The following is a 25,655-nucleotide window of genomic DNA, read 5'->3' as shown; positions in this document are numbered from 1 at the left end:
TTAATTTTAACTGCAGACTTGGACAGACCACAGTTGGTGCTTATCATAAGTTCATAGACCAATGTTATAAATTTTAAAAAAGTATTCCTTTCATGCATTTGATTTGCTTTTTAACTTTTGCTTATTTAATTTGCTTATTTAAAATCCAACTTCAAGACAAAATGAAGAACACATTTTTCAGTCATTGAGAAGCTGGTTCAAATTAAAACAAACCTGCCCATAGCAAATCCTAATCCAAGTGATAAATTAAAGATCAGTTTACAAATGTAGCACTTTTCTAACCAATAATAATGAATTATCAATGCTAACTGAATTGATGCTTCTCGCTTCATTTATTTTTAAAACCAGTTCTATCACTCAAGAAATAAACCACATCAATCTAATAACCCACTCAATGAAGCAGAAAGCACATTGACTTTCTCTGCCAGAGCATGTTCTGCCTACATAATTCAATTGAGCATATCCTATTTTTTTAATATCATTTTGGGCTGGATGTATATCACAGCACTGTTAAGGCATGTCATGATACAGTAAAGGAATAGAAAAGTGAAAAATGAAAAAGGGTGGGTACGAATACTTTAGCATATCCTGAGGCATTATTGATACATTAGTTAATTTCATAATGTGGCATATTCATAAGACCATACACATACTGTTTTAAAACTCATAGTAAAATAAATTGCAATAGGTAATGGGGAATCAGAAGAACAATAGCAATTTTTCAATGCATAATGTTATTATCAGGCAAATATTGGCAAAGAGATCATACAACACATTCATTTTAATGTCTGCAGTTTTAATTATAAAATATATTATAACCCCCATAAACAAAACTCTTAGGATTTACACACAAAAAAAATTCCTTACAAATTCCTTTCACATCAAGTTTCAAATACCACAAAGCATTGCTTGACTTTAGTTTATGTACCAAGCATTCTTTAAAACTCAGTCCCCAGTGCTCACTCATTGCGAACACCAGCTACAAAGACATTTATCCTTTACCCTTCAAAAGTTACAGATGCAGACGTACTCCTCTACTCTATGCTGGAGTTGAGCTGACAAAAGCCCTCAAGATTTTTGAAAGAAAGGACCCCCATGGCTACAGCAGAGTCAGAGAAATCTAATATGCCCAACTTATTACTCACTACAATACAGAAACTACTTACCACTTTCTAATGTCAAGAGTAATAAGGAACCATGAACTTGTCTGTCAGATAATATTAGAACAAATATCAAAATACCCAATGTAGGCTGAGTATAACCCACCTCCCAAGAGCTTTCCTTTTTACCCAAGAAAGCAGTGATAAGTCTAATTAAGCAATGGGGCAGGGGGAGGGGAGGAGGGAAGGGAACATCGGCAAATGTAGGCACATGTTTGTGCATTACAATATGTTTCTTCATGTTTGTGATATTACAAGAGTTTGATATTCCAATTTAAGTCAAACAGCACGGTAGTGTGCTGTCAGAGGAGAAAACAAAAATGAGCATTGCTCTGTGTTAGGCAAATTCACACATTATCTCAATCAGAACTGAAAAATCAAACTTCTCAGTTTGGGAAGGGGAGGACAGGAACAGGGAGGGGAAAACAAGTAATGTTTCCTGTAAATAAAAACTGCTGAAATAAACCAATTTTTCTTAATACTGATGTTTTCCCTATACATGAACAGGTAACTAACTACCTTATCCTCTCTTTCCAAAGAAAAACACAATTACTTCAATATGAAAAGTACCACTCTCTGAGAGAGGGGACTTTAAAACCCTGATTTAAACATATTTTGAGCATCATGCTTATAGCAGAGTGTCCCACAGTCTTTCAATATTAACTTTACTGGGAAAACAGTCACTAGCCAGTTACCAACCCATTTTTCTCTCTTGAACCTGTGTCTTTGGCTAGGGAACTTTCTTTGTAGAAAGTAATTCTCCTGTTTTCTTCTCTCTCTCTCTCTCTCTCTCCTCTCTCTCTCTTTCTCCCTCCCTCCCTCCCTTGCCTACACAAGCTCTTTCAGACAACCAGCCTCAGTACAACCTCAACGGCCACGTAAATCATAAATCGGATCTTGGAGATGCCACGTAAATCATAAATCGGATCTTGGAGATGCAATACAGCTGATGAAATGTAAATGACCTCGTTGCTAAGGCAGTGGGTGGGGAAGATTGTGCCAGCTCTCCAGATCAATTCCCAAGTTTATATTTTCACAAATCTTTTTATGTACAGTTTGATTTTTTAACATTTTAATGAGCAAAAAGTGCATCTATAGTAGCCAGTCACCACAGTCAAAGTGCAGGGCATGAACTAGATCCCAGGAGGGAACCAGTCCACCATGTCACCACTGGCTTTAGGACATTTGCCACCTGGTTCCATGTCCCCAGGTTCCAACTCTTTTCATAATCAAAACACTGCTGACATTATAAACCCCAGACGGGTTTTCTAAAATCCCTCCCAATCAATATATCCAACACATAACTTATTGGAGACAACACTGAGCTCATTGATTAAGGTGAGTTCAGTAGCAAAGTTTTCAGAATAAATGAGACAAGAATACAGCATTCAACCCCTTTGTGTCACCAGACAATTTATGAAATAGGCAATTTCCAAAAGGGCTTTTCTTCCCAACACAATATACAATACTTCATGTGGGAATAAGTAAGAGCAGAAGGGGCAGGGGGGGAGCGTGGAGGGCAGGCAGTTGCACTAACCTTTCAGTTATGGGTATATTAAGCAGCAGATCGCACAATGCAGTAGAAAAGCAACAACATCTACAAAGCTCTGCCCACAAGGAGATACCAAATCTCAGAGTGTGAACCAAAATATGAAATCAACAACCCTAACACTGGATTCATTTGCAAGTGAAAATCAGAAATGAATTCAAGATTCATCTCAGTCTTCTTTGGATTCATTTCACCCAATTTGAATTCTCATGCAGTCAGAAGGCCCATCAAGGGAACTTATTCCAATCTGGACAAAGTCGATTATGTTCTGATGAAACCGAGCTAGTCCCTTAAAAACCTGGTAAAATTTTACATTTATAATATTATCCATAATAGAATCCTATCTGGAGGCAAAACTTCGAAGACTAAATTTGATGTAGTTAACAAGGCTTATTAATAATGAGAGGCTAAACCAATTCCCCCTGAATTTGGAGTGCGGGGTGGGAAGGTGTATGAGATCCTGCAACAGCCATCAGTTCAGATGTCAAATACTTTGTTTTCATTACTTCATTGAAACCCACAAACAAAAATTAGTTGTATTTGGCAGATGAAAACAAATGACAGTCAAACACAGACATACGCACCCCACAAATAAATGCCATCTGAAAGACAAAAGTGCAGGCTGATTATAAGGTCCACTGGGGTTACAGAATGTTGGGAGACGAGGCACGTTCTCAGTAGTTCAAAAGGAAAAAGAAAATGTGTGCAGGAAAACATTTAAATAGAGCAAAGAGACTGCTTGAATAAATTAATGTATTTTAAAATATGTAAAGCTACAATCACCCTCTTTGGAGATTGCTGGTATAGCGGTCAATAATTCACCTTTGTCCAAAAAGGAGTGAAGGAGGAAGAAGCAGGAAGACAGTAGGAGAGCATTTCCTGAGTCTCTCATATCTAATTTATTTGTTCATTTCAGAATGTAGATGTGTGATGAAAAGATCAGTGGAGCCCAAATTCCTAAAATACTCTATTTCTATGTTTAAAAAAAATTTTTAATAGCATGAGGTAAATGCTGACCCTCTAAGTCCTGCAAGTGAGATCAGTGCAACTGACTTGAAAGAAAAGGCTTTGATTGATGATCTCAAAACTCAAGCTGAAAGTTAAAAACAGAACACACACAAAATCCAAACATACAAAAAAAGCTAACAAAATTTCTACCTTAAGCCATTTCAAGTTAAAACCAGGGACTCCAAGTGAAAGCTAACAGAGGTTTTAATGCTTATGATTAAGAAGAGTAAAACAGAATGGTAAGAAGTTCTCAGAAGCTTAATTAGCACCAAGTTCAACAATGTTGATCAGAAATTTCCTAAATATGAAAACAGGAAATACAATTTTTCTCCTTCCCTATAAATGTCAAATTAAACCCAAGATCCATACTATAGGTATAACCAAACTTTTATTTTTTTTTTTCCAGTGAGAAAAGGCTTTGAATAAGGGAATTTACAGAAAGGCCTTTCAACACCCGAACATAAAAGCCGGGTCAAATTTCTAACAACGCTGCTCAAATGCTACAGAGTCTGCTTCTTTTCTTTGGTATACTTCAATATTTGCTCTCAGTTCACTTTTTATAAACTTTAATTTTGAGTCATGCATATGTTATCATTATGCTAACTTGTGTAATATCTAATATGCATAGTCAATGTTGTAATTCAAAAATTAAATTACAATAAGATATAGAAATTCACCATTTTCTATACCATGTATCATGTAAACTTTATATCTAAGTTATCAAGGACACTAAGTATATAGGTGGAATGCTTACAACAGTAGAAGAGCCACCTCTAGAACTACTTTTAAGTGTAAATCTTCATGACCTTTGAAGTCTAAAGTAAAAATACTGAATCTTATAAAAAAATTTTTTTAATTTAACACAATCACTTTATCCTTTTGTATCCTTCCCTTTCTTCAAAAATTACTTAAAGTTGTCCCCAAATTACGATATTATATAACATCCTATATTCTCTGATTTCATTTTATTAACTTTAAACCTTACAGCAAAAGGTTTGAAAATGAGAGAGCTATATTTATAAGGTCAATGTTAAACACCAATAAACTTTGTGATACTGTTTCAAATACTTCCAAAATGAATAAACGATTTGGTTTGAATCTCTTGCAATTAGCATTCAGTGGTATCGGTAATATAATTCCTTGCACTTAATAGTATTACTCTACAATATTTTGCTTTGTTCATTTCCTTAGACATTTGAAATCCTATTATCTGAACATTTATGTTATGAATTTATCTAAAAGAAAGAAAGGTTGGGGAAAATGCGGGGGCGGGGGGGAGGAATGGTTGGTGGGGGACACACAAGTCAGCACATACCAAAGGAATAGAGTCCCAACAGTGAAACTGCAAACATGATTTCACTGAAGAAGCAACTTGCCCTCAGGAAGATACTATTTAAAAAAAAAAAAAAAAGAGCACTAATAGAAATACTATTTTATAAGCATATTAAAACCTGTCAGCTTTTAAATATTTTAAATGCACACAAAAATGTGCACAGATGGGCAACTTTTTTACTTACATTTGTCTAGAAAAAATCTTTCATTATCAAGCTCAAAGTCCTTGAATTTTTTAAACTTAATTGTGCTTCTATTTCTTAGAATTCACACCCCAAGGCCAAAGCTTTCCTGCCACCAGTCCTTCAAATCTGACTTGGACATTACACGGGAGGAGGCTCCAAGCCTCCCTGAGGTCTCACTCCTTTTACAACACGCGAAAAAGCAGTCGATAATGGGCCCATGCTGAATTCACTGCTCTCCACGTCTCCTCTTGGGACACAAGCCTAGCAGATGTGATAAAAACTGTGTCAGAGAAGTGGCTCTAGTTTGTGCCTTAATGACAACTTAAACCTCTAAACCAATACAACCAAAGGACTAACAGAACTGGCTGTTACCTCTCTCTCCTGCCAATCTTCGAATATCTCTGAACTAAATTAGCACCTCTACCCACAACATCCCTTGCCACCCCACAAAATCCATTCTAATTTTTAAAAATAAATGAATTCAGCAAACACATCGGCGGCATGAGTATCTGGGCTCTGTGCATATGTATGTGTGTGTGTGTGTGTGTGTGTGTGTCCTATAATTAAGCCTTAACACATATTCCATGTAGTTTATATTTTCTCAAGGTATGATTGTACATTCAGATATCTTAAAGGACTGCCTGGTATATTTCCTCTGATTACCATCCCAATAACCATACTAACACGTACAACTGGTAGCCTTACAGTTTCCCAAAAGCCCCTAAAGGTCTAACAGTTATTTTTAAATATGTGCAACCATAGGAAAGAAAAGTGATATTCTGAGTTACTGAAACATTCTAACTATTAAATTTTATACAGTGGATTTTTAAAACCATGGGTAGTTATACTTTAACTTGTAAGAACCCTTTGTCTAACCTAATGATATGGTACCAAAAAAACAGATTTAAATGTGTACTTCTGATAACATTTTCTAAATTCTATAATTCAGCCTTCAGATGATAGGCCTTTTTACCCAGTATCTTGAAAGCCTATTCAATCACAATTGCATACCCACTTAATCAGCAATCATTGTTCTGGGATGCAGGACTTTGTTGTCAAGACAAGCACCAAAACCTTAAAAAATATTTTTTCAGAACTGGCATAAGAAAAAAGTGATCTTTGTCAGACAAGGACAAATTTATGCAAATCTTTTATAAACATTCACAAACATTTATTTAGCTTTTGAAATGTTGGCCTCATTTGAGAGCATGAAAATGAGGGGGAAGTAGGAAAACGCAAAGGACAGCTTAGAAGCTGGCACGCTACATAAATATTCAGAAGGAAGATTATAGGATTCATGTTAGGCTGTCTTAGGCTTCTCCAAAGTCCACACAGAATAGCAAAGAACAAAACTAACGAGAAGTACAGCAGATGTTAGACAATGCATCAGCCTCTTTTCCTCTCTCACTTGGCTATACTTGGACGCTTTTATATTTTCTTTCAATATGGTTAGGTCATTCAAGGATTCTCCTATAGACTATGTATTGTGGCTACAGATCTATAAGCTGGAGGTCTGTCAGCCTTCCAAAAGTTTCCAATGAAAAGGCATTATGCAAATTCTACCTCTCTTACCCTCTTTCAGGGGGGAAAAAAGCCTCCAGTATGCAGTCATCGGAGTATTGGAAGCCCCAGCCTTCATTTCTGTATAGCTGTGTTTGCCTCAGGGCCACGCTGCTTGTTTTGACAGTGGATCCCCCTAGATAGTTGGGATTAGTCGAGCTTGTTTAGATAAACTTGAAATCAAGGCCTTCTCTAGGTAGACAGCTAGATGCAGCTACCGAGTTTCCAGCTGCCTCCTCCTTTCATCCCCAAACAACTGGAGATTCACAGTAGCTATCACAGCCACAGGCTATGTCACATACAAAGGTACAAAATTAAAGGCTGCTAAAAGAAGCCTTTGTAAGTCTTAGTGCTAAAATAAGGAATCTGTACTGCTTGGTTTATACAAATTATTCTAGCACTACCAGTATGGAACTGAAATCATCAGTTAACAAGGCATATTAATCAAGATTCCCAGCTTCTTCAAATAGACAGAATGATAGTTTGATAATATACTTAACCTTCTGCTTCTTAGCTCTTGTATGAGAGTAATCACCTAAAATGTTAAAAAGGAAATAACAGGCTTTATTTATCCAGTGGCAGGGGATGTCAGACACTGTCAACAAACACTGTGAGCAGAATATGAAAATCAAAATGTAAATATCAAATCCGCTTTTGAGAGGGAATTATTTAGCAATTGATTAGACAGGGCCTTGGTACACAGTCATTTCCAATTACAGAACTGTTTCATAATCAACTTTTATTTCCCACAACTTGCAAATTCTGATGGAACAATATCAGGAGGATTCAAGAACTGAGGAAATTTATACTCAGAACAGAACAGATCGACGACATCTCATTACAAAGACAGAAGGCAAGTGATATGAAACACTATTGATATAAAAAAGTATACAATTCAAATAGTTTTCTAAAATCTAATACTCAAAGATTTTACTCTTTTGCAACTAGAAAATGTCTCTTCAGAGGGCCAGCAAAATACAAAGAAAATAATTCAATTCCACATATATGTTTTATTTCACTTTACATATCGTGCTCCAACACGTCAATGCTAGTGTTTACCTGAGGCTGCCTGGGATAAACTAAGCACAACCGAAATAGGTTTAAACATTTTCCAGAACTATTCTATGATAAACCATACAGTACAGAAGGCCTCTGACCATACTGTCAAGTCACATAAGGCAGTCTTCAATCAATCAAGTTCATATATCACCAAAGAAAATGTGCTCTCATAATTTAACAGCTAAGTCACTATTTAAAAGAAAAGCCTTAAGACATGTAAGACATTCTGGAACTGCAGTCATCATTTGAGGTTTTCTTATGAAATTTTTGGTTTATTTCATATACAACTTACAAACTAAAGAAAGACTCAGCAAACTTTTTCTATAAAGGGTCAGGTAGTAAGTATTTTAGGCTTTGTGGGCCACTTATGGTCTTTGTCACAGATTCTTCTGGGTTTTTTTTTTTTCCAACTCTTCAAAAAAGATAAAAATCATCTTAGCTCAAAGGCCACAAAAAACCAGCCCCAACCTCTGATCTAGAGTGTCAAGGAGCTGGTCACACAGCATTACCCAAACAAACTCACGAACACCCCAAAACTCAAATTTAGAAATTCCTGAAAGGTAAAATGCCAATGCCAATCATGTTGGTTCTCTGGCAATCCAACAATTCACACATGATTATTGCTAAATGGCCAAATGTCTACTGCATACAAACATACTCTCTTTTGGAAAAATTACTTAAAATACAAAAAAATACAAAGAATTAAAAAGAAAACATATTTCCACTACTCAGAATTCACAGCTGTTTTGTGGCATGGACTCTTCAGAGAAACAATTCCTTCTTATATTAACAGTTCACTACTACAGTTTAGGTCCAGGAGTTTTCTTGACAGATAAATCATGCTCTCCGGATTCCGAAGAGCTCTTCAATTTGAGAGTTATTTTGTTTATAATATTTTTAAAATTTATTTTACTGAAGTATAGTTGATTTACAATGTTGTGTTAATTTCTGCTGTACAGCAAAGTGATTCCATTGTTTACCATATTTTAAAAAGCAATATTAAAAGAGAAGAAAGCTTTTTCTGGTGCTTTCCTCGCCATATTCACTCAAATATGTTATATGTACACCCAACATTCTGTTAGATGCAGAAGGGCCTCTTCCTGCCTCTCTCACTTCTCAATTTCTACCACCCCCCCAACTCCTTTCCCTTATATGTGTTCCCAGGAATTTATCTTCCTTCTTCTCTCTCTGTATCCTCCTCCATTAACATAGTCTACTTATACTTTAATTTCAATTACCATCACTGTGTAAATGAATCAAATTCAAATCTTCATTTATAAACTACCTCTCCAGCTCCAGGCGCCCGTTCCAACTGTCTTTTGACAGTTCTGCCCCATGTCCCATAGGTACTTCAAGCACAACACGTCGAAAATCCAGACGTACCATCTAGGTCTTGGTAAGCTCCTGCCTGCTAATCCCTTTCAACCCCATCAGAACAAGAAAGAATCTCACTACTAACACTTGCTGGGGGACAGATGATCCACTCATGTGACTTTGATTCAAATATTTGCTGTGGTTGTTGAATTTCAAAATAACTCTGAAGAAACCTTCCCAAGTGTCAATTAACAAGAAAGGAGACAAGGGAGCCCCAGAAATCAAGAATATTTCCAAGTTATCTTAGAAAAGAAAACTGATATATTTCCCTAGGCAAGATAATATATTTAGTACCAGACAACGTGCTAAAGACCCTGTCTGCACGGAGCTTTTGATCTAGTTGGAAAGACAGATGCTATGCAAAGGAATATGCTAATACATTGTTGGAACTGTGACAGAAGCTGTGAAAGAACAGAAGAAAGTGCTCTAAGAAAAAATGACAGGGGCCTGAATTTAGATGGAAGGGTCAAGAAAGGCATCTCAGGAAGCGACATTTTGAGCTGAGACTTGAGGAATGAGCAGGTGTTTACCAGCCAAAGATTGCAAGAGGGATAGGGAGAGGAAGGCCAAAAATAAATAAATAAATAACAGCATGAGCAAGGGCCACTGAACAACAGCCCTTGGCACATTCAAAGAATTAAAATAAGCCTGGCATGTTGGATCAGAGGAGGCAAGGGAGAGAGTGGCAGAAGATGGGGTTAGACAGGTTGGCAGAGGCCAAATTACGTGGCGCCTTAGAGGGCATGTTAAGGAGTCTGGACTTGATTCTTGTGCACTGGAAGTCACTAGGAGGGTTTGAATCTTTTGCATCCCACTTGAATGTCATTTCCTAACCCCTCTATCTACTCCCAAGTCTTCTAGATTCCAGGGGGATTCAGAAGCTATTCTCACTGAGCTCCTCTTGTCTCCTGAATTCCCATGCTACTCCTATTGCCGTCATTCCTATCATCAGACTGTCCATAGATCTCAAGACCCTCCATTTCCACAGGAAGGGACAGACACACAACTGGATGCCTGTCAGGCCACTGAGATGGAAGAGGAGCCTCACACAGGAGCCTTAATAATAACCCTGGCAGCAGGGAGAGGGGTTGTGGTTGAAGACAGCAACATAGGAACTGTAATAGATTTGAATAGGACCAGCTTAAATCTCTCTTCAGAACCTAACAGTCTACATGTCTTCTTGTTTAATCTTCATAGGAAAGCAGTGAGACCACATGGACCAAAGGAGAACTGAGTTTGTCAGAGAATCAATATTTATTCTTGATGTAGAAAATGAAAGGAATAGAGAAAACTATTAAAGTCTGTATAAATGTAATATTAGTCATTCCTGTCAAGGGTTTACCATTTATGACTTAAAAGCTAAGAATTATGTATACAATTTAAGGTACCCAATTGATTTACCTAAGTTTCTTCTGTTTCAGCCTGTATTTTGTTTCCCAAATACCAATGGTCATCTGCTCTCTGGAGGGGGTTAAGTGACAAGTGGAAGGAGACTGACAAAGCAGTTAATAAGTGTCACATCCTGTGCTAGAAGCTTTACATATACTCAGTGATCCTACCAGTAATCTGATGTTGATATTATCACCCTCTTACACATGAACTGAGGCCTTGAAAGCCAAGTAAAATTACTTTCAGGTAGAATGGTGAAGTAGCTTGCCTAATTGGAAATAGATAGTGATGGAAAAGCTAAGATTCAAACCCAACTTCATTCTCCTGGGAGCTCAAGCTCTTCCCACCTTGCTTTCCAATTGCAGCAGTGGAGTAAAAGATTTTTGTTGTTGTATCAGAAGGTCTTAGGTTAGGGTAACGTTACGTGCCAGCTTGCCCAGAACATCCTGGTTATGCTCATTATCTCTGTGTAATCATGGTGCCCCCTTTTGCTCTCACAAGTGTCCTGGATTGGACGCTATGGTCATTAGTCTTAGAGAGAGGGAAAACCATGGCTTGTCTGAAGGGTACTGAAAGAACAAATAGATGTTCCATCTGCCTTGTAATGGGAAACTGGGGAGTGGTGTTAGAAGAGTTAGTTTTTATCACTTGACTCCAGGCTCTTTATCCACATTAAGGAGTTATCTACATTCTAGGGCTTAGTGCAATACTAGACATCAACAATTACATGGAAACAGCAAAATCTTCTCTTTGCTTCATTTTCCTCACGCTACATTAGAAAACATTTATTAAACTAGACTAATTCAGGTATTGTGTACGCATCATGCCTAATTCTCCTACAAATTCTACAAAATCCGCATTACTTCCTTGTTTTACAGATGGAAAAAAATGATGCTGAAAAAGTAAAGCCTTTCCCCAAAGTAACATTTCCAAAGCCAAATCTCATATAACATGGGGATACTTGCCTTCTACTTTTCTTTGGGCCAAACATACCCAAAACAAGGCACTTAAAATTTTTAGGGGGGATGATATTTGTTAAGAAATAAGTGAATAATGAAAAGTATTTTAGCTGCCATTAAATCTGTTTATTATAACAGATACATTTTAAAAATGCAAAAATATTTCTCAATTTACCAGGGGTTTAGATCTCTAGGAATGATAAGCATCTGGCAGGTTGGAAGAGTTCTCTAATAAAAATAATGTTCTTATCAATTACTGCTGACACTTCTAAAACTAGATGTTACTAACGAGGCATCATGTTTGAAATATATTCAAATATAAGAATCTTAAATTCCTCTCTGTTAGGCAAGGTGAGATTTAATAAATGTATGTTTTGGTTTGTCCTACTTTGTTCAAATTCTGAGCCCAAAGGTCACAGTGTGAACACTATTTGGGTGTTTATTATTATATATCAAATATTTGGCCTATTAGCATCTATGTACAGTACCAGGTCCTACAGATGTGGACATGTAGCAGGCAAGAATCCCTGACTTTCTGCCTGGGAGAGAGAAAGGATACATAAACAAGTATGTGTAATAAAGGGTTTTAAGTTTTCTGAAAGCATGGTCAAGGAAAAAAGGCAGGCACTGTCAGGTCTACCCAGGGGATATCAAAGACTCCTCAGAGGGCTTCCCTGGTGGCGCAGTGGTTGAGAATCTGCCTGCCAATGCAGGGGACACGGGTTCGAGCCCTGGTCTGGGAAGATCCCACATGCCACGGAGCAACTAGGCCCGTGAGCCACAATTGCTGAGCCTGCGCGTCTGGAGCCTGTGTTCCGCAACAAGAGAGGCCGCGACAGTGAGAGGCCCGCGCACCGCGATGAAGAGTGGCCCCCGCTTGCCGCAACTAGAGAAAGCCCTCGCACAGAAACGAAGACCCAACACAGCCATAAACAAACAAACAAATAAATAAATAAATAAAATTAAAAGACTCCTCAGAGCTGGTGACATTTGAGCTGACTTTTGAGAGCTGGGTCAGCATTTACTAGACAAGCAGACTAGATATTTAAAATATTATATAAATATCTAATATTTAATAATACTTAGAATACTGTATAAATAAAAGTATAAAATATTACATAAAAATATTCCAGGGATAAAAGCAATATGAAACAATATTATATATTTCACAAGGTTGATATGAAAGTAAATGATTTTTGGTAAGCTCAATTTTATTTAAAAACAATCTTAATTATCCTTTCCATTTCTACCCACACACACATACAGACATATACATACATAGTTCAAAGTCTGGGCTCCATGTTATATCACATTTGAAATCTGAAACTGACCAAAGCTAGACAGCTTGAAATTATCGTAGCTAGAGGAATCTTAACTCTACTGCATATAAGTATTTTTAAAATGAAAGTTAACACAATAATAAAAAGTACTACATGCAACCAAAAAGGCTAATTTACAAGGACAGTGGGACCCATTACTAAATTCTGAGGTTTTGAAAATGGAAAGTCTCAATACAGCTTTCACAACAGAAATAAAAGTAATTAGTTATTTAAAATCCCTTCATCACCATTTAAAGAGTTTCCATATTTTCCGTACATTTTAGAACATAAATATTCAGAAACTGTTTCTGGTTATCTCCTCATCTTTACTTGACAAATTTCTCTTACCTTTGTGACTTCTCTAAATTTTGCTGTAGAACAGTGTGGGCTTAGAAAGAAAAGATTTTTCAGAATTCTTCCTAGGATCAGTCTGAAATTCTAGAGGCAAATTTATCACACATAATCCTAATACCTGACAAAACAAAAGCACCAAAACCAGGCTACCCTGCTACCTTGAATCTACCCCCTAAAAACAATAGGCACTCTATAATAATTGGTTATTATTAAATGCCAGGTATTATTCTGAGCACTCTGCACATTTAAAATCACTTAAACCTCACAAGAATCCTATGATATCTTTACTATGATTATCTCTAGTTTACAGGTGAGAAAATGAAACCCCAAAGAGGTAAACCCCAGTGAATGACAGAGCCGGGATTCAAACCCAGTCTGGCTCCAAAGGCCATGCTCTGTACTATCCTTTCTGGAATCTGAACTCCTTAGCAATTGTGTCTGTGTATTACATACTTTATATTCACAATTATTCACTGGCCCCTAATTTATCCTAGCTGCTGAGAAGAGCCAGTAACACTGACTATAGTCATTCCTGTACTTGAAGAGTTCATAGTAAATAAACAATACAATGTAAGGAGTCAATGCTCCAAGTGCTCTCCAAGTGCTGAGGATAGAGTGACTAATTCAGTCAGGGCAAGTTTCACAGAGGAAGTGATATAAGCAGGGCATTTAATGCTGAAAAGAAGTATATTGGGTGGGAGGGGGAACTGAGGAAGGCATTTCAACCATAAAAACATCTTGAGCTTGCTGGGTCATATGGTAGTTCTATTTTTAGTTTTTTATGGAACCTCCACACTGGTCTCCATAGTGGTTGTATCAATTTACATTCCCACCAAGAGTGCAGGAGGGGCCCCTTTTCTCCACACCCTCTCCAGCATTTATTGTTTCTCGATTTTTTGATGATGGCCTTTCTGACCAGTGTGAGGTGATACCTCATTGTGGTTTTGATTTGCATTTCTCTAATGATTAGTGATGACTAACACAACATTGTAAAGCATTTATACTCCAATAAAGATGTGAAAAATAAATAAATAAATGAATAGTAGCAACACACAAAAAAACAAACAAACAAACAGAAAAAAAACATCTTGGGCAAAAATATAGAGATGGGAGAGAGCTAATCATGCTGGGAAATAGACATTCTATGTCTGGTTATGAAGGGAAGTAGTAGGAAACCAGGCTGGAGGTTGGGGTAAGGACAGACTGTGATGGGCCTTAAATCCAAGTAAAGAAATTTGTAGTAGATCTTGAAGGCACCAGGGAACCATCAGGAGTTTTGACTTAAGAGAAATGGTGTGATTTGATTTAGGTTTTAGAAAGACATCTCTGGCCATCTTATAGAATGTAGTGATTACAAGGTCATTAGGTTGCAGGTCATTAGGAAAACTCCACAGGAGAGAAGCTGAGAGTGTGAATGCAGAGGGAAACAGCAGACTAGGACAGACTAGAGAGCAATTTAGGAGGGATAATGAACAGGGCTTGATGACTGCAGACTTGCAGGTCCATCCAAACAAGCAACAGCGACTGATTAAATGAGGTTAAAGTTAAGACTCAGACTACAGCTCTCAAAAGCAGCCACAGTCCACTTAGTTATCATCACTGAGTAACTCACCAGAAATAAGACCATCCAGTAGTAGTCAGAGATGTCTAAAATTTACCGGGGCTTTTTTGGAGCCAGAATAAAACCAGGAGAACACTTCTAATAAGAATGTATAAATAGGGATTGCCTACTTCCATTTCCTAGAGTCAGATCCAAGTAAGTAGTAGTACAACATAGCTGTATAGCCTGGCATGCCTTCAGAAAGAATAGCTCAAAAAGAATTTGTCTTTTTAATGGGTTCCTTCTATATAACTGTAACAGCTGGGAAGTGACCAAATTGGGAAGAAATCTTCAACTCAAAAGAAGAGCCTTAAATCAGAAAATGTATCACTTTTTCAACTGAGTTTGGCTAAATGTTTAAGGTTTTGAAATACAGTTTCATTAAGAAGCCAGTCCAACCCCATCCCATTCTTAAATTCACCCTTTTCTGAAAATGGGGGCGGGGGGGGAATGAAAGATATAGATATGACAGAATAGCATCTATTATATACAAAGTGGTTTTTCTTCAGCAAACACTTTAAAAGCGTTCATCCAAGGTGATAAATTTGACTTGTAACAGCACGGGGAGAAATAAGAGGCAACCCGTGATAGATTATTTTTTAGGATTATTTTTCCCCATTCATAAGCCTATAACTTGAAAAACATTTAAACAAGCCAATCATCAAGAATGGGACACTTTTAAACATATAAAAAGAAGTAGACATTTAATCTGGGATGCATTTATACATCTGCAATCTATCAATGAACCTCTTTGAATCTGTAATGTGGTCCCTCAAAATGGCTGCATTTGGTGGCAATTGTGGATACTGACCCACTACTTGAAGAAAGCGGCTTCAGCAGGGTGCTTTGTTGCCATTACACTAAACAGTCACCTCCCAGGTTTTAGGGTCTGAAGAAATTAAGAGTTTCTATCTGTGGATGAGAAAATTACATTTCTACCTACAATCCCAGACTGACAAGTTACTAAGAAATATGGAAACGGACCTTTTTGAGCAAGAGGTTTCAAAAATATCCATGAATCAACAGTGACTTTTAGAAAAGCACACATCTAAAACAGACTTAAAAGATGATTTTCTTTAAAGGCAGCCCCAAGACTTTCCACTTGGGTTTCTCTGTACCACTCTTGCTAACTTACTAACTTCTATGGCTTCACAACAAAAAAAACAAGAAATTGCAGAAATGTGATTACATTGTGGCATCACTACCCAAAGGTCCTAGTTTTCAAAGAGATATCCCCAATTTCTGGCCTTGCCATTGTTCTACAAGCTATTGAGACAACCTGAACATGCGTTACCTTTGTAGCCTAGTAGACAGTAAGGTTTTTCAAGGGGGAGATGAAATCTTCTATATCTTCCTTCATCTTTACCTGGTATGGTATCCAGCTCATACTCTGCAGACACTACACTTATTAATCTCTCACGCAATTAACGCACTAAATCGTATCTCGTCTCCAACACAGTTTCTGCCACCAAAAACAGACACGAGGGGGAAAAAAACCCAGAAAGTTTAGCCACTTATAAGTTAGTCTTTTTTAGGGCTGGGTTGTGGAGCCATTTTAAATGGTGACCCATTTGAACCTTATATAAGTAAATCCTTTGGATAATATTCAAATGAAATGACAAATTCTATTCCATGTCATATGGTGTCATGAAAAGTTTCCAGGACCAAACTTGACTTCACCATTTAAAGTGGATCAAATCTGAACGGACTGCATGAGTAGGCTGGAAGCATGACAGCACCTACTTTGGAGAAGAATGGGGAAAAAAAAGAAAGCTCAAAAGTTTCCAAGAGGAACAGGATACACCCAGGTCCAATTCCATTCTTTGTGAGCTTGGTGAATGCATGGCCCAAAAACCCACAAACCCAAATTTTCAATTCCAACTTGAAGATTCTATGGCTTAGACAAGTCACTATAGAAAGACTGGTGGAACCTTTGTGGAATCAATGTCACATTTTATACAGACCAGGTACACCACTGCTTATGTTTCTCTGCCTAACAATAATGGGAAAATCAAATTTTATCATGTTTTCCATTTTGTGTAAATATTGTACATGTACGTCATATTACACAATGTTGGTGCAATGAAGCTTCCTTTCACAGTAACAAAAAAATGTAGGAGCTGTGGATTTTATCTATAATTTTCCTATTAGATAGTATTCTTTCAATGCATCAGGACATGAACAAGTTTTGAATAGAAATGTTTAGTCTCTGGATTATCAAGATTTTGAAGAAAGTAACTTGGAAGTTTCCATACACAGCTGCTCACTAAAAGAAGGAGGCAATCACCAACACTTAAGTAGGGAGCCTTGATTAAATATTATCTCCGCTGTCTTTCAAATCAGAATCTTTCAATCCACTTACATAGGTTACACTGTGAATAACTGAGTTTAAATGTTTTTTTTAGAGCATACCTGAAGCATGAACAAATGAAAACTCCATATTTAAGCAATTACGTGCAACTCAGAAATGCCGATTTCCATCACAATTAGCCTAAGTTATGCAACATATTTTTGTTCCTTTTTAGTATATGGGTGATGCATGTTTTTCCACTTTGCTTAACTGCCTATAGTGAAATTTTAAAAATCACACAGACCATATATAACCATAAAAGAAAGGGTACCTTTTTATTTTTCCCAATGTACCATGTTTCTACATTGCTTATAGAGCTTATACAAGAAACACTATTAGTTTCTATATAAAGATTTCCATAAAATTTTTATAGTTTCTATAAATGCATAAAGACTGTTGGTTTCATTATAACCTCTGTTTCAGTGCCAGTGGAAAGAAAAATTACCTGCAGCTCTAAACAGTGATCTACATGTACAGGGACGGGTGGGTATGTTCAGACCTCTAGTTAAAGAGCTCTAAGACACTTGCTATATTTCATCAAAATATAGATGAGCACAGTGGAGAAGCAACTTCTAGCACACCAAACTCTAATCGCCACTCTTAGAACAAACAGGCTATAAAAAGTGCAATTGTGAGAACAAATTATTAATTCTTAATGTTTTAGTACAAGAAGAAAATCATATAACTAATGCATTTTTAAATGGTAGGTGTAATGCCTATTGTACTTGACACATTACAAGGCTATTTATGGAAATCTCTGTGATATGTTATTATATCTTTATTCTAAATTATCCCATACTACATGTTATAGTTACTAAAGGCTCTTTTTTTAATCTGAAAAATCATATGTTTTGAAGCCAAAGATGGGGTTTTGATGAGAGTGGTGACCATAATTCGCTAACACGTTCATTTATCCTTTTCTCCTTTAATTCAATTAATATTCATTAAAACTGCACTAATCACAATGAATAAAGTTTTACCATTTATTTCCATAATTATGAATGAATACAGTAAACATAATAGAATAATTATAAATCCATTTAATTAATTACAAGGCTGTTTCTAGCAGGGAAAGATATTCATGTTTTGTTTTCTTATTTTTAATGCTAGATTGACATGTTGGTATCTTTGAGAAACCATTTCTAGAAATGAAAGAAACACATTATTGTGATTCTGTTCTTCTTTAACAAAAATTTTCTATTAGACAGGCTTTATTAAGAGCCACATTATCTAAACTTGTAGTAAGAGAATGAAAAGAATCTGGTTTAAGCTACCAAACCCAAAGTAACTTGAAAATTGTGTCTGTAATTTAGTAATCTTAACCTTAAAAAAATGATTTAGACTAATTCGGATTACGCTTATGAGAGATACAATCTTTTAAATTTCACAAGTAAGTTGTTAGACGTTCTTTTTTTTTAAATGCAGGATCCTTTCCAAGTCAGGATCCTACCAATGTTAATGTTTTAGTATTTAAACTAGGTAAACATTAAACAAAAGCAGATGAATAAATAATATGAACTATGAAAAGACCTTGCTTTTGCCTTTGTTGTTGTTTGTTTTTCTCTTTTAAAAAACATAGGCATTGCATATCTTTCAGGAATTAACAAAGCCTGTACTTTCAGGTTTTAAGATAGCAGGCCTACCAGATTTTAAATGAAATATTGAGTGCTACAGTGGTTTAATGGTTTTAAACCATAGATGTCATTGCAGTCTGAGGGTGTCACAGACAACTTAAGGAAGAAAAAAAAAATGGGGCACAGAGAAATCACTTTGTCAGTAATTACAATCAAGAGTCCTAAAATGTGGCTCAGGCTGCTCATTACTTCTTCCTTCTGTATCAAGACCCTTATTTACATTTCAGATTACATTTTTTATGAAACAGTAAGATCTATCAGAGCTGAGAGGACTGAAATAATGAGGGAAAAACATTTTAATAAAACGTGTTGGGTCTGCATTACTTCCGTGTCAGAAAGAAAGGCTACTTCTGTAGTGATGGATCATTTATTCTGCTTCTAAACGAGAAGCAAAAAGATGAAACTGATGAACTTTTACTGCCCATTTGTCTTTAGCAGACAATTAAGACAGAGAAGATCAAAATGGATTATCATACCACACAGACAACTGGCCCAACAGTAATACATCTCTGGGACCACAGATTTGTAACTCTCTTTTATCCCTCCCCTTTCTTCTTACTTCTTTTTCCACTCTAAAGGCAGTGCTAGCTTTGTGGCTCAAGGAGAGCCAAAAGGCTGGTCATCATTATTCAGTCACAGATGTCAATCTAACCTCCCTTTTTTCTCAGTTTCTAAAGCAGTGAGCCACAATAATTTGTGACAGATTCTTTTACTGTAAGGTACAAAGAACACACAGAATAAAACATCTAGCAGCAGCAAGCGTCTCTGATCAAGTGTGCTGGTACATGGGAAATACACTATATGTAAAAACAAGCACTAGTAGTTTAAGCGAATGGGGAGAAAAACTGGGGGGGCGGGGGGGTTGTGTGTGTGTGTAGTAATAAGTGCTATATTTTGTGGTGAATTATCTCAAATATTCCTTATGGATTGCATCATAAATCTTTTAATACTAGAAATGTTGTCTAGATTAAGTACACATTCAGCATTTAAAGCTTGTATGTAATAGAAGTATTTCTAAGAATTCCTTTATAATAGCACACCAAAGGGAAAGATAATTTGGCATAATCCAACAAATGCTAAAAAGAAAACACATAAGATCAGAATCCAAATTATAGAAAGGTAAGTAAGAAATATGCAGGTCTCATTTCCTTTACTAATAGATCAACTCTCAAATTTCTTGGAATTTTGAGGTAACTTCTCCAAACAAAGTAGAGCTTTCATTCATCCTTCATTCTTGAGTTATATGTGGTAAAGAAGGGAAACTCTGTGTGTCAAGTTGGAAGAGATGCTAAATAAGGCAGTGATGTGCATACCCTCATAAGTCTACATCCAGCCTATGAGCATCATCCTCCAAATTTCAAAACTAAGTCACTGATCTAGACAAAGAAAACAAATGCCTATCCTAAGAGCACTTTAAAATAGCGAAAAGTTATTTTTTAGATTCCTACTATAATTGAATTCCAACTTCAGTATATAAAATACTTGTAAGATCATCCATTAACTAAAGTAAAGAGAACTAAGTTCACAACACAACAATACTTAATCAGTTAACTGGGTTCTATATGCAGTGACAGAATTGATGATAATCTATATTTCTATTTCTATCTCCTATTTCACGTGTTTGTATGTGGAGTACCTGTATATATACATACTCTACCCAAACATAAACACATATATATATACTCAAAGAACTAAACATGAAAAAATAAACACCAAATTGTCACAGTAGTTATCTCTGAGTAGTAAAATTTCGATGACTTGTATTTTCTTTCTTTTCATTCTTTCTTTTATTTTTGCTTTATTTTTATTTCCTAAATTGCTTTTTGCTCATGAACATATTACCATGCAATTTTTTTTAAGTTACACCAAAAAAAAAAAAAAAAAAAGATCATGGTGCTCACAAATTTTCAGATATAGCAAGAAACTATGTTTAAAGGAATAAACCCAGATGTTAACTATGTTATTTTAAGTTTTCTCCTACATAATTTTTTCTCATTGGGTAATTCAGATCATGAAACCCCAAAGGTTATTTACCTAGACAACAACATTTTAAAAGAATGATTTTCTTAAGAGCTATGGCCTCAAGTCTATTCTAAGTAATACTTTAAGATCTTCCACCCTTTAAACATTGTCTAAAGAAAAAAACCATTAATAAAAAGGTCCTATAATCTTTGGATTGTGTAAATTAAATCCAAAGGGCTCAATCCCATACCAACTTAGGGTAAGATAAAAATCTAACTCTCCTGTTGGAAGATGAGGCAAGGGGTAGAGTGAGAAAATTACTATTTTTGTTAAATCTCATTTTAAAGTCTTGAGATCACATGCAAAGCAATCCATACCAGTTTTCCTGGGCTCTTGTACAGTAAAATCTCATGACAAAGCATCTCATTATCCTGATTATCCATTTATATTCCTAAAGATGTATCAGATGCCTTGCCCTCTATACAGCAAGCCACATTGCAAAGGTGTTACTACTACTGTACTGGATATTTATATTCCATTGTACTTATCCTCATTCAAGGACATTTTTTTAATACACAAAATTAAATGAATGTACTTCAGAAAAATGTTTTTATTATGTACAATATGCCACATGTGAAAGGCTTTATAAAGTTGTTTTATTGTGTAATCAAGAATGCTTTTATTTCAAAACTGCTTTAAAAAGCATACCAAATTGCATGTTTGAACTAAAAATGTAAGGTTCCCCAAAAAGGTACAAAACATTACTAATATTTCTCAAGATAGAAACTGGAATCCAGAATGTATAACCTGGATCTAATTATAAAGAGTAGAGCAGCTTTGGAACTTCAGCAGTATTTTGTGAGTAAAATAGTTCCTTCCACTCCATTCATTCCATGCTTGCAGAATGCAGGAAATTCAAGATGGCAAGACCAACTGGCCAAACAACTTTCACTACCATCATTAGAACCACCCTCACCCTAAAGACCATTCCTGCATGTGTATCTTCTCCTTCAAGGACTACCATAACACAGTTTCATAATCTATTTCCAATTCCAGGAAATGTTATAAACTTCCATCCTTACCTTTTTGTTATGCCGGTTCTTGCCTGCTTAAATAGCATAAAAAAAAAAAGTTCACAGGCAATCCAAAAAGGATTTGCTAATGAACTGCAGACTGCAGCAAAATAAAAAGTAAAATTTGTGATAGGTTTTCTTCCTTACTTTCTGTGCATTTTTCCCCTGAAGGTAACACCCCAAATCTAGCACCAATATTTTCGATCCTACTTCAATACGTTTTACTTTTTGTCTTGGGTTCCTAATTACTGTTTCTCTTCCGTTCTAAAAATTCATTTATCTCTTTCAGTAAAAAGAACAGTAATAATATGTTGAACGACTCTGAAATAAATTTTGTCATGTAAAAAATTAATTACGCATTCCGAACCTGGTCACTGTAGTCCTCCGGGAATTGCCTCTGCACCTCAGGATCTGTAAATAATTGACAGATAATATTAATTGGCTTTGGATTAGTGAGCAAGCAGAGGATCACACATTAATATTTGATCAGAAGATGATAGCAGCCCTGGCAGGGGATCCAAGGGGGGCAGCTGAGGCTGCTATGTTGATGAGCACAAGGAAGGACTCGGCAAGGCACTCCCATTACCCTCCTCCAGAAATATAAAAAAGAAAAAATTTAAAGACCTGATGCTACTGTTAACTTTAGACTATTACCTAATGCAAAAAATTTTGCCAGCTGCAAATTGCCCTCGATATATTTTTCCAGAGAAAGTCAGTCTGAAACCTGCTTGACTTTTCTTATCAGAGGCCTCCTTTTCATAGTTACAGATGTGGGCTTGATAAACCACCTTAAAGGCCGGTTTCAGATCTTGTGTGTGTTTGGGCGGGGCGGGGGGTGGGGTGGGGTGGGGGAGAGGGCAGGGTGGAGGGAAGGATCAGATAAGAATTCTTTCAAGGAACAAATGCAAAACTCCCTGCTTTTAAAAATAAAATATATGCTTCTCAAAATACTTATGGTCTCTTGAAAATAGATGAAGTTTTCTTCAAAAGAAAACAATACACTTTTAGCTTGTCAGAGTTAACAAAATATCATGATATGAGATATTATGTTCTAACATAATTAGACTTGCTCAGAAACTATAAAAATACATAGGTGAAGATATCTTTCATGACCATCTGTTTAAAATGGAATTAGGAAAGGGGTCACTTGATTCTTCAATCACAATTGCAAGATAATCCAATGCCATCGTATGTAAGTCAATACAGAAGTGTACTAATTAAAAGCTATTAGCACTCCATTTGCTATTGATTAGGAAAACATTCAATCTTTTCTAATAAGAGAGAGATCTGGTTCCTCAGAGACACATTAAGAAGAGTGATCAGAATAATATCTATTTGAGAAATCATGTATCAATGCAAAAGGCTTGTGGAAAAGCACAATATTTGAAGGTCCCCAACCACAGTGATCACAATATATACTACTCAGTTTTCATATCTATCTTTTAAAATACCAGTTTACTTCTCCATGAAAGTGAATCCATGTAAAAGTTAAAGCCCTCCATGCCACAAGATAAAAATGCGGTTAACTGTTCTGCAATTAAAGAATCAAAAAGGGAGAAAATAATGGGCCTATTCACAAACTACATTTAAATCTTAGAAATACCAGTTTTCAAGTCATTGAAGTCAATGGATATTATTTTTCAAAACTCAAGACTAATAACAAAAGTAGGAATATTCAAAAGGTCACACCAAATGAAGAGCTTCCCAAAATGGGTGGTGCAGAAAAGTTGAAACTATCTGTAGATTACTTCGGCTCTTGAAGTGTCTTCTGGTTGACTTTCTTTACCCTCATCTTCAAATACTAGGAAGAGACCAATGACATGTCTAGACTGGGACTAGTAGAATTCTGGCGTAATCCCCCCTGCAGTACCTTGCAGGGTTGCCCTGGTAAGTCAGAGGAAGTAGCTGTTGCTTCTCTCTGGCTTAAAGGGCTGAAAACACACAAAGACTTGGTCCTCTTGTGACAGGAGGCCAGAGGGCGCTAATGGTGTGGCATGAAAAGCACTAGGTCTAGGCGGGGAAGTGGGGGGGACCAGCAGGATGCAAAGAGACAGCAACGAGCCCAGCAAACCTCTAAAAGTGTGCTGTGGGGTTGGGGTAGAGGATCCAAAAAGAGGGCAGTGGTTGTGATTCCTAACACATATGTAAATGACTTTGTCCAGTAAAATAACTGGTATTTTAGGATTTAAAATTTGGTACTGAGACCTGCCCCCACCCCCCACAAAAATGCAGCTCTAAGTCCCTGAGGGACACAGTAAAACAGAGGCTGGAAAAGCCACAAAATAATCTAAGGCTTATTTTCTTTTTCTTCCAGTTGTCATGTGGTTAACAATTACTCTTTACCCAGAAAACTTCACACAGAAATGACTCACATATAAATCTTTAATATCAGGTCCTCTTTCCTGCAATAGTTTGCTTCTTGGGAACCACAAAATACCAATGGAAATAAAGAGGGAATAAAACCAAAGACTATTTTTTATCACCATTTTCTGAGGGGATGAATATCAGAAACCAAAATTTGTGGTATATTCTCCAATTTAAAAAAATGTTTCTTGCTTGTAAGTGGGAAAGGGAAGGTCTTTAAATCTCTTTAACGAGCTAAACCAACTGTTAACAAGAAACTACATTAATAATTAACTTGTCATTTTTTAAATGTATTTTATTCATATATACAACATAGAATTGAAAAAAGAGAAGGAAAATAGGTGAAAAGAAAAATCAACTTGTTTTAATACACTGAAGGTAAAGATGACCATGGAACCCCAAGATGGGGGTCATTCAAACCATATCATCCTAAACACTGCCTCAGTGGTAGGCAACATCAACTAAACACCTTCATCAACTAAATCCCTTCAACTGCCCTAAGACTACCCCTAGAGTGAGATTCCCAGATTTTAACAAAATCATGTTGCAAGATAATACATGGATTATTATTTACTATGATTCAAGCATAAAGCTTTTGATTCCCTTTCTTTAAGGCCCTGAGATTTACAAAAGCAAACTACATGGGTCTTTAACACTCTCAAAAGCAACATGAAAAAAAAAAAAGGCAATGCTTTTTAAAACCAAAGCCCAACCTATATAAAGTTCCATTCAATTAGCTCAAAGATCCAGTCTGATAGTTAACAAAACTATGAAAGCCATTTTGTAAAAATTAACACAAAAACTAAAAATAATTTGTATGAATTTTCTTAAAATGTCTATTTTGCACAGGAGGTTGAAATCATGTTTCACATTGAGTCGATCATAATGCCATAATGTCACCAAAATATCGACATTGGAAACATCTGAGTTAAAAAGGTCCAAATACAATCTGCTTTTCTCAAGCAACACAACACCCGCCTTACTAACAGTTTCAGCATGGCACATGTACAAAACCTAGCACCCTGCAGTTCAGCAAACCGCCTTTAAATTTTCTGTCTGGCAGCAATCCACTTTCGTGTCTGTATGTTTTTACAAGTACTCTATGTATTTCATTGCATCAGCTGCATTTCTTTGAGTTTTAAATGGTCTGGGAACATTTTATGAAATGTTCTATATCTTTATATGGAAAATAAAACACTGGAAAACTGTGTATCGATCTAACATTTATATATCTATTTCTTTACCCACTATCCAATACTATAATTGCTAATGCTCCAAAACTTCTTCTCACATTCATACCCTCACTGCCAAATACAGTGTCACCAAACAGCTAACTTTCAACACAAAAATCTGCAGATGAGAGTACTACCATGGAAAAAAGTAACATAACAATTTGTTTAGGCAATTGGCAGTAAGAATAGAGT

General features: G+C 36.2%; 1 protein-coding gene across 4 annotated transcripts in view; it reads right to left on the bottom strand.

Annotated features, from left to right (window-relative positions):
- Positions 1-25,655, bottom strand: part of DENND1A (DENN domain containing 1A) — a 542,621-nt gene that overhangs the window by 374,824 nt on the left and 142,142 nt on the right. For all 4 annotated transcript variants that reach the window (XM_061199955.1, XM_061199952.1, XM_061199953.1 and 1 more), the window contains exon 3: positions 22,235-22,278. In XM_061199955.1, coding sequence (XP_061055938.1) covers positions 22,235-22,278 — 44 coding nt within the window. The remainder of the gene's footprint in view (positions 1-22,234; positions 22,279-25,655) is intronic.

This window comes from Eubalaena glacialis, chromosome 9 (genome assembly GCF_028564815.1).
Source record: "Eubalaena glacialis isolate mEubGla1 chromosome 9, mEubGla1.1.hap2.+ XY, whole genome shotgun sequence".
Classification (NCBI taxonomy): Eukaryota; Metazoa; Chordata; class Mammalia; order Artiodactyla; family Balaenidae; genus Eubalaena; species Eubalaena glacialis.
The sequence above is the reverse complement of the archived record's forward strand: the minus strand, read 5'-3'. Positions and strand labels throughout refer to the sequence as shown.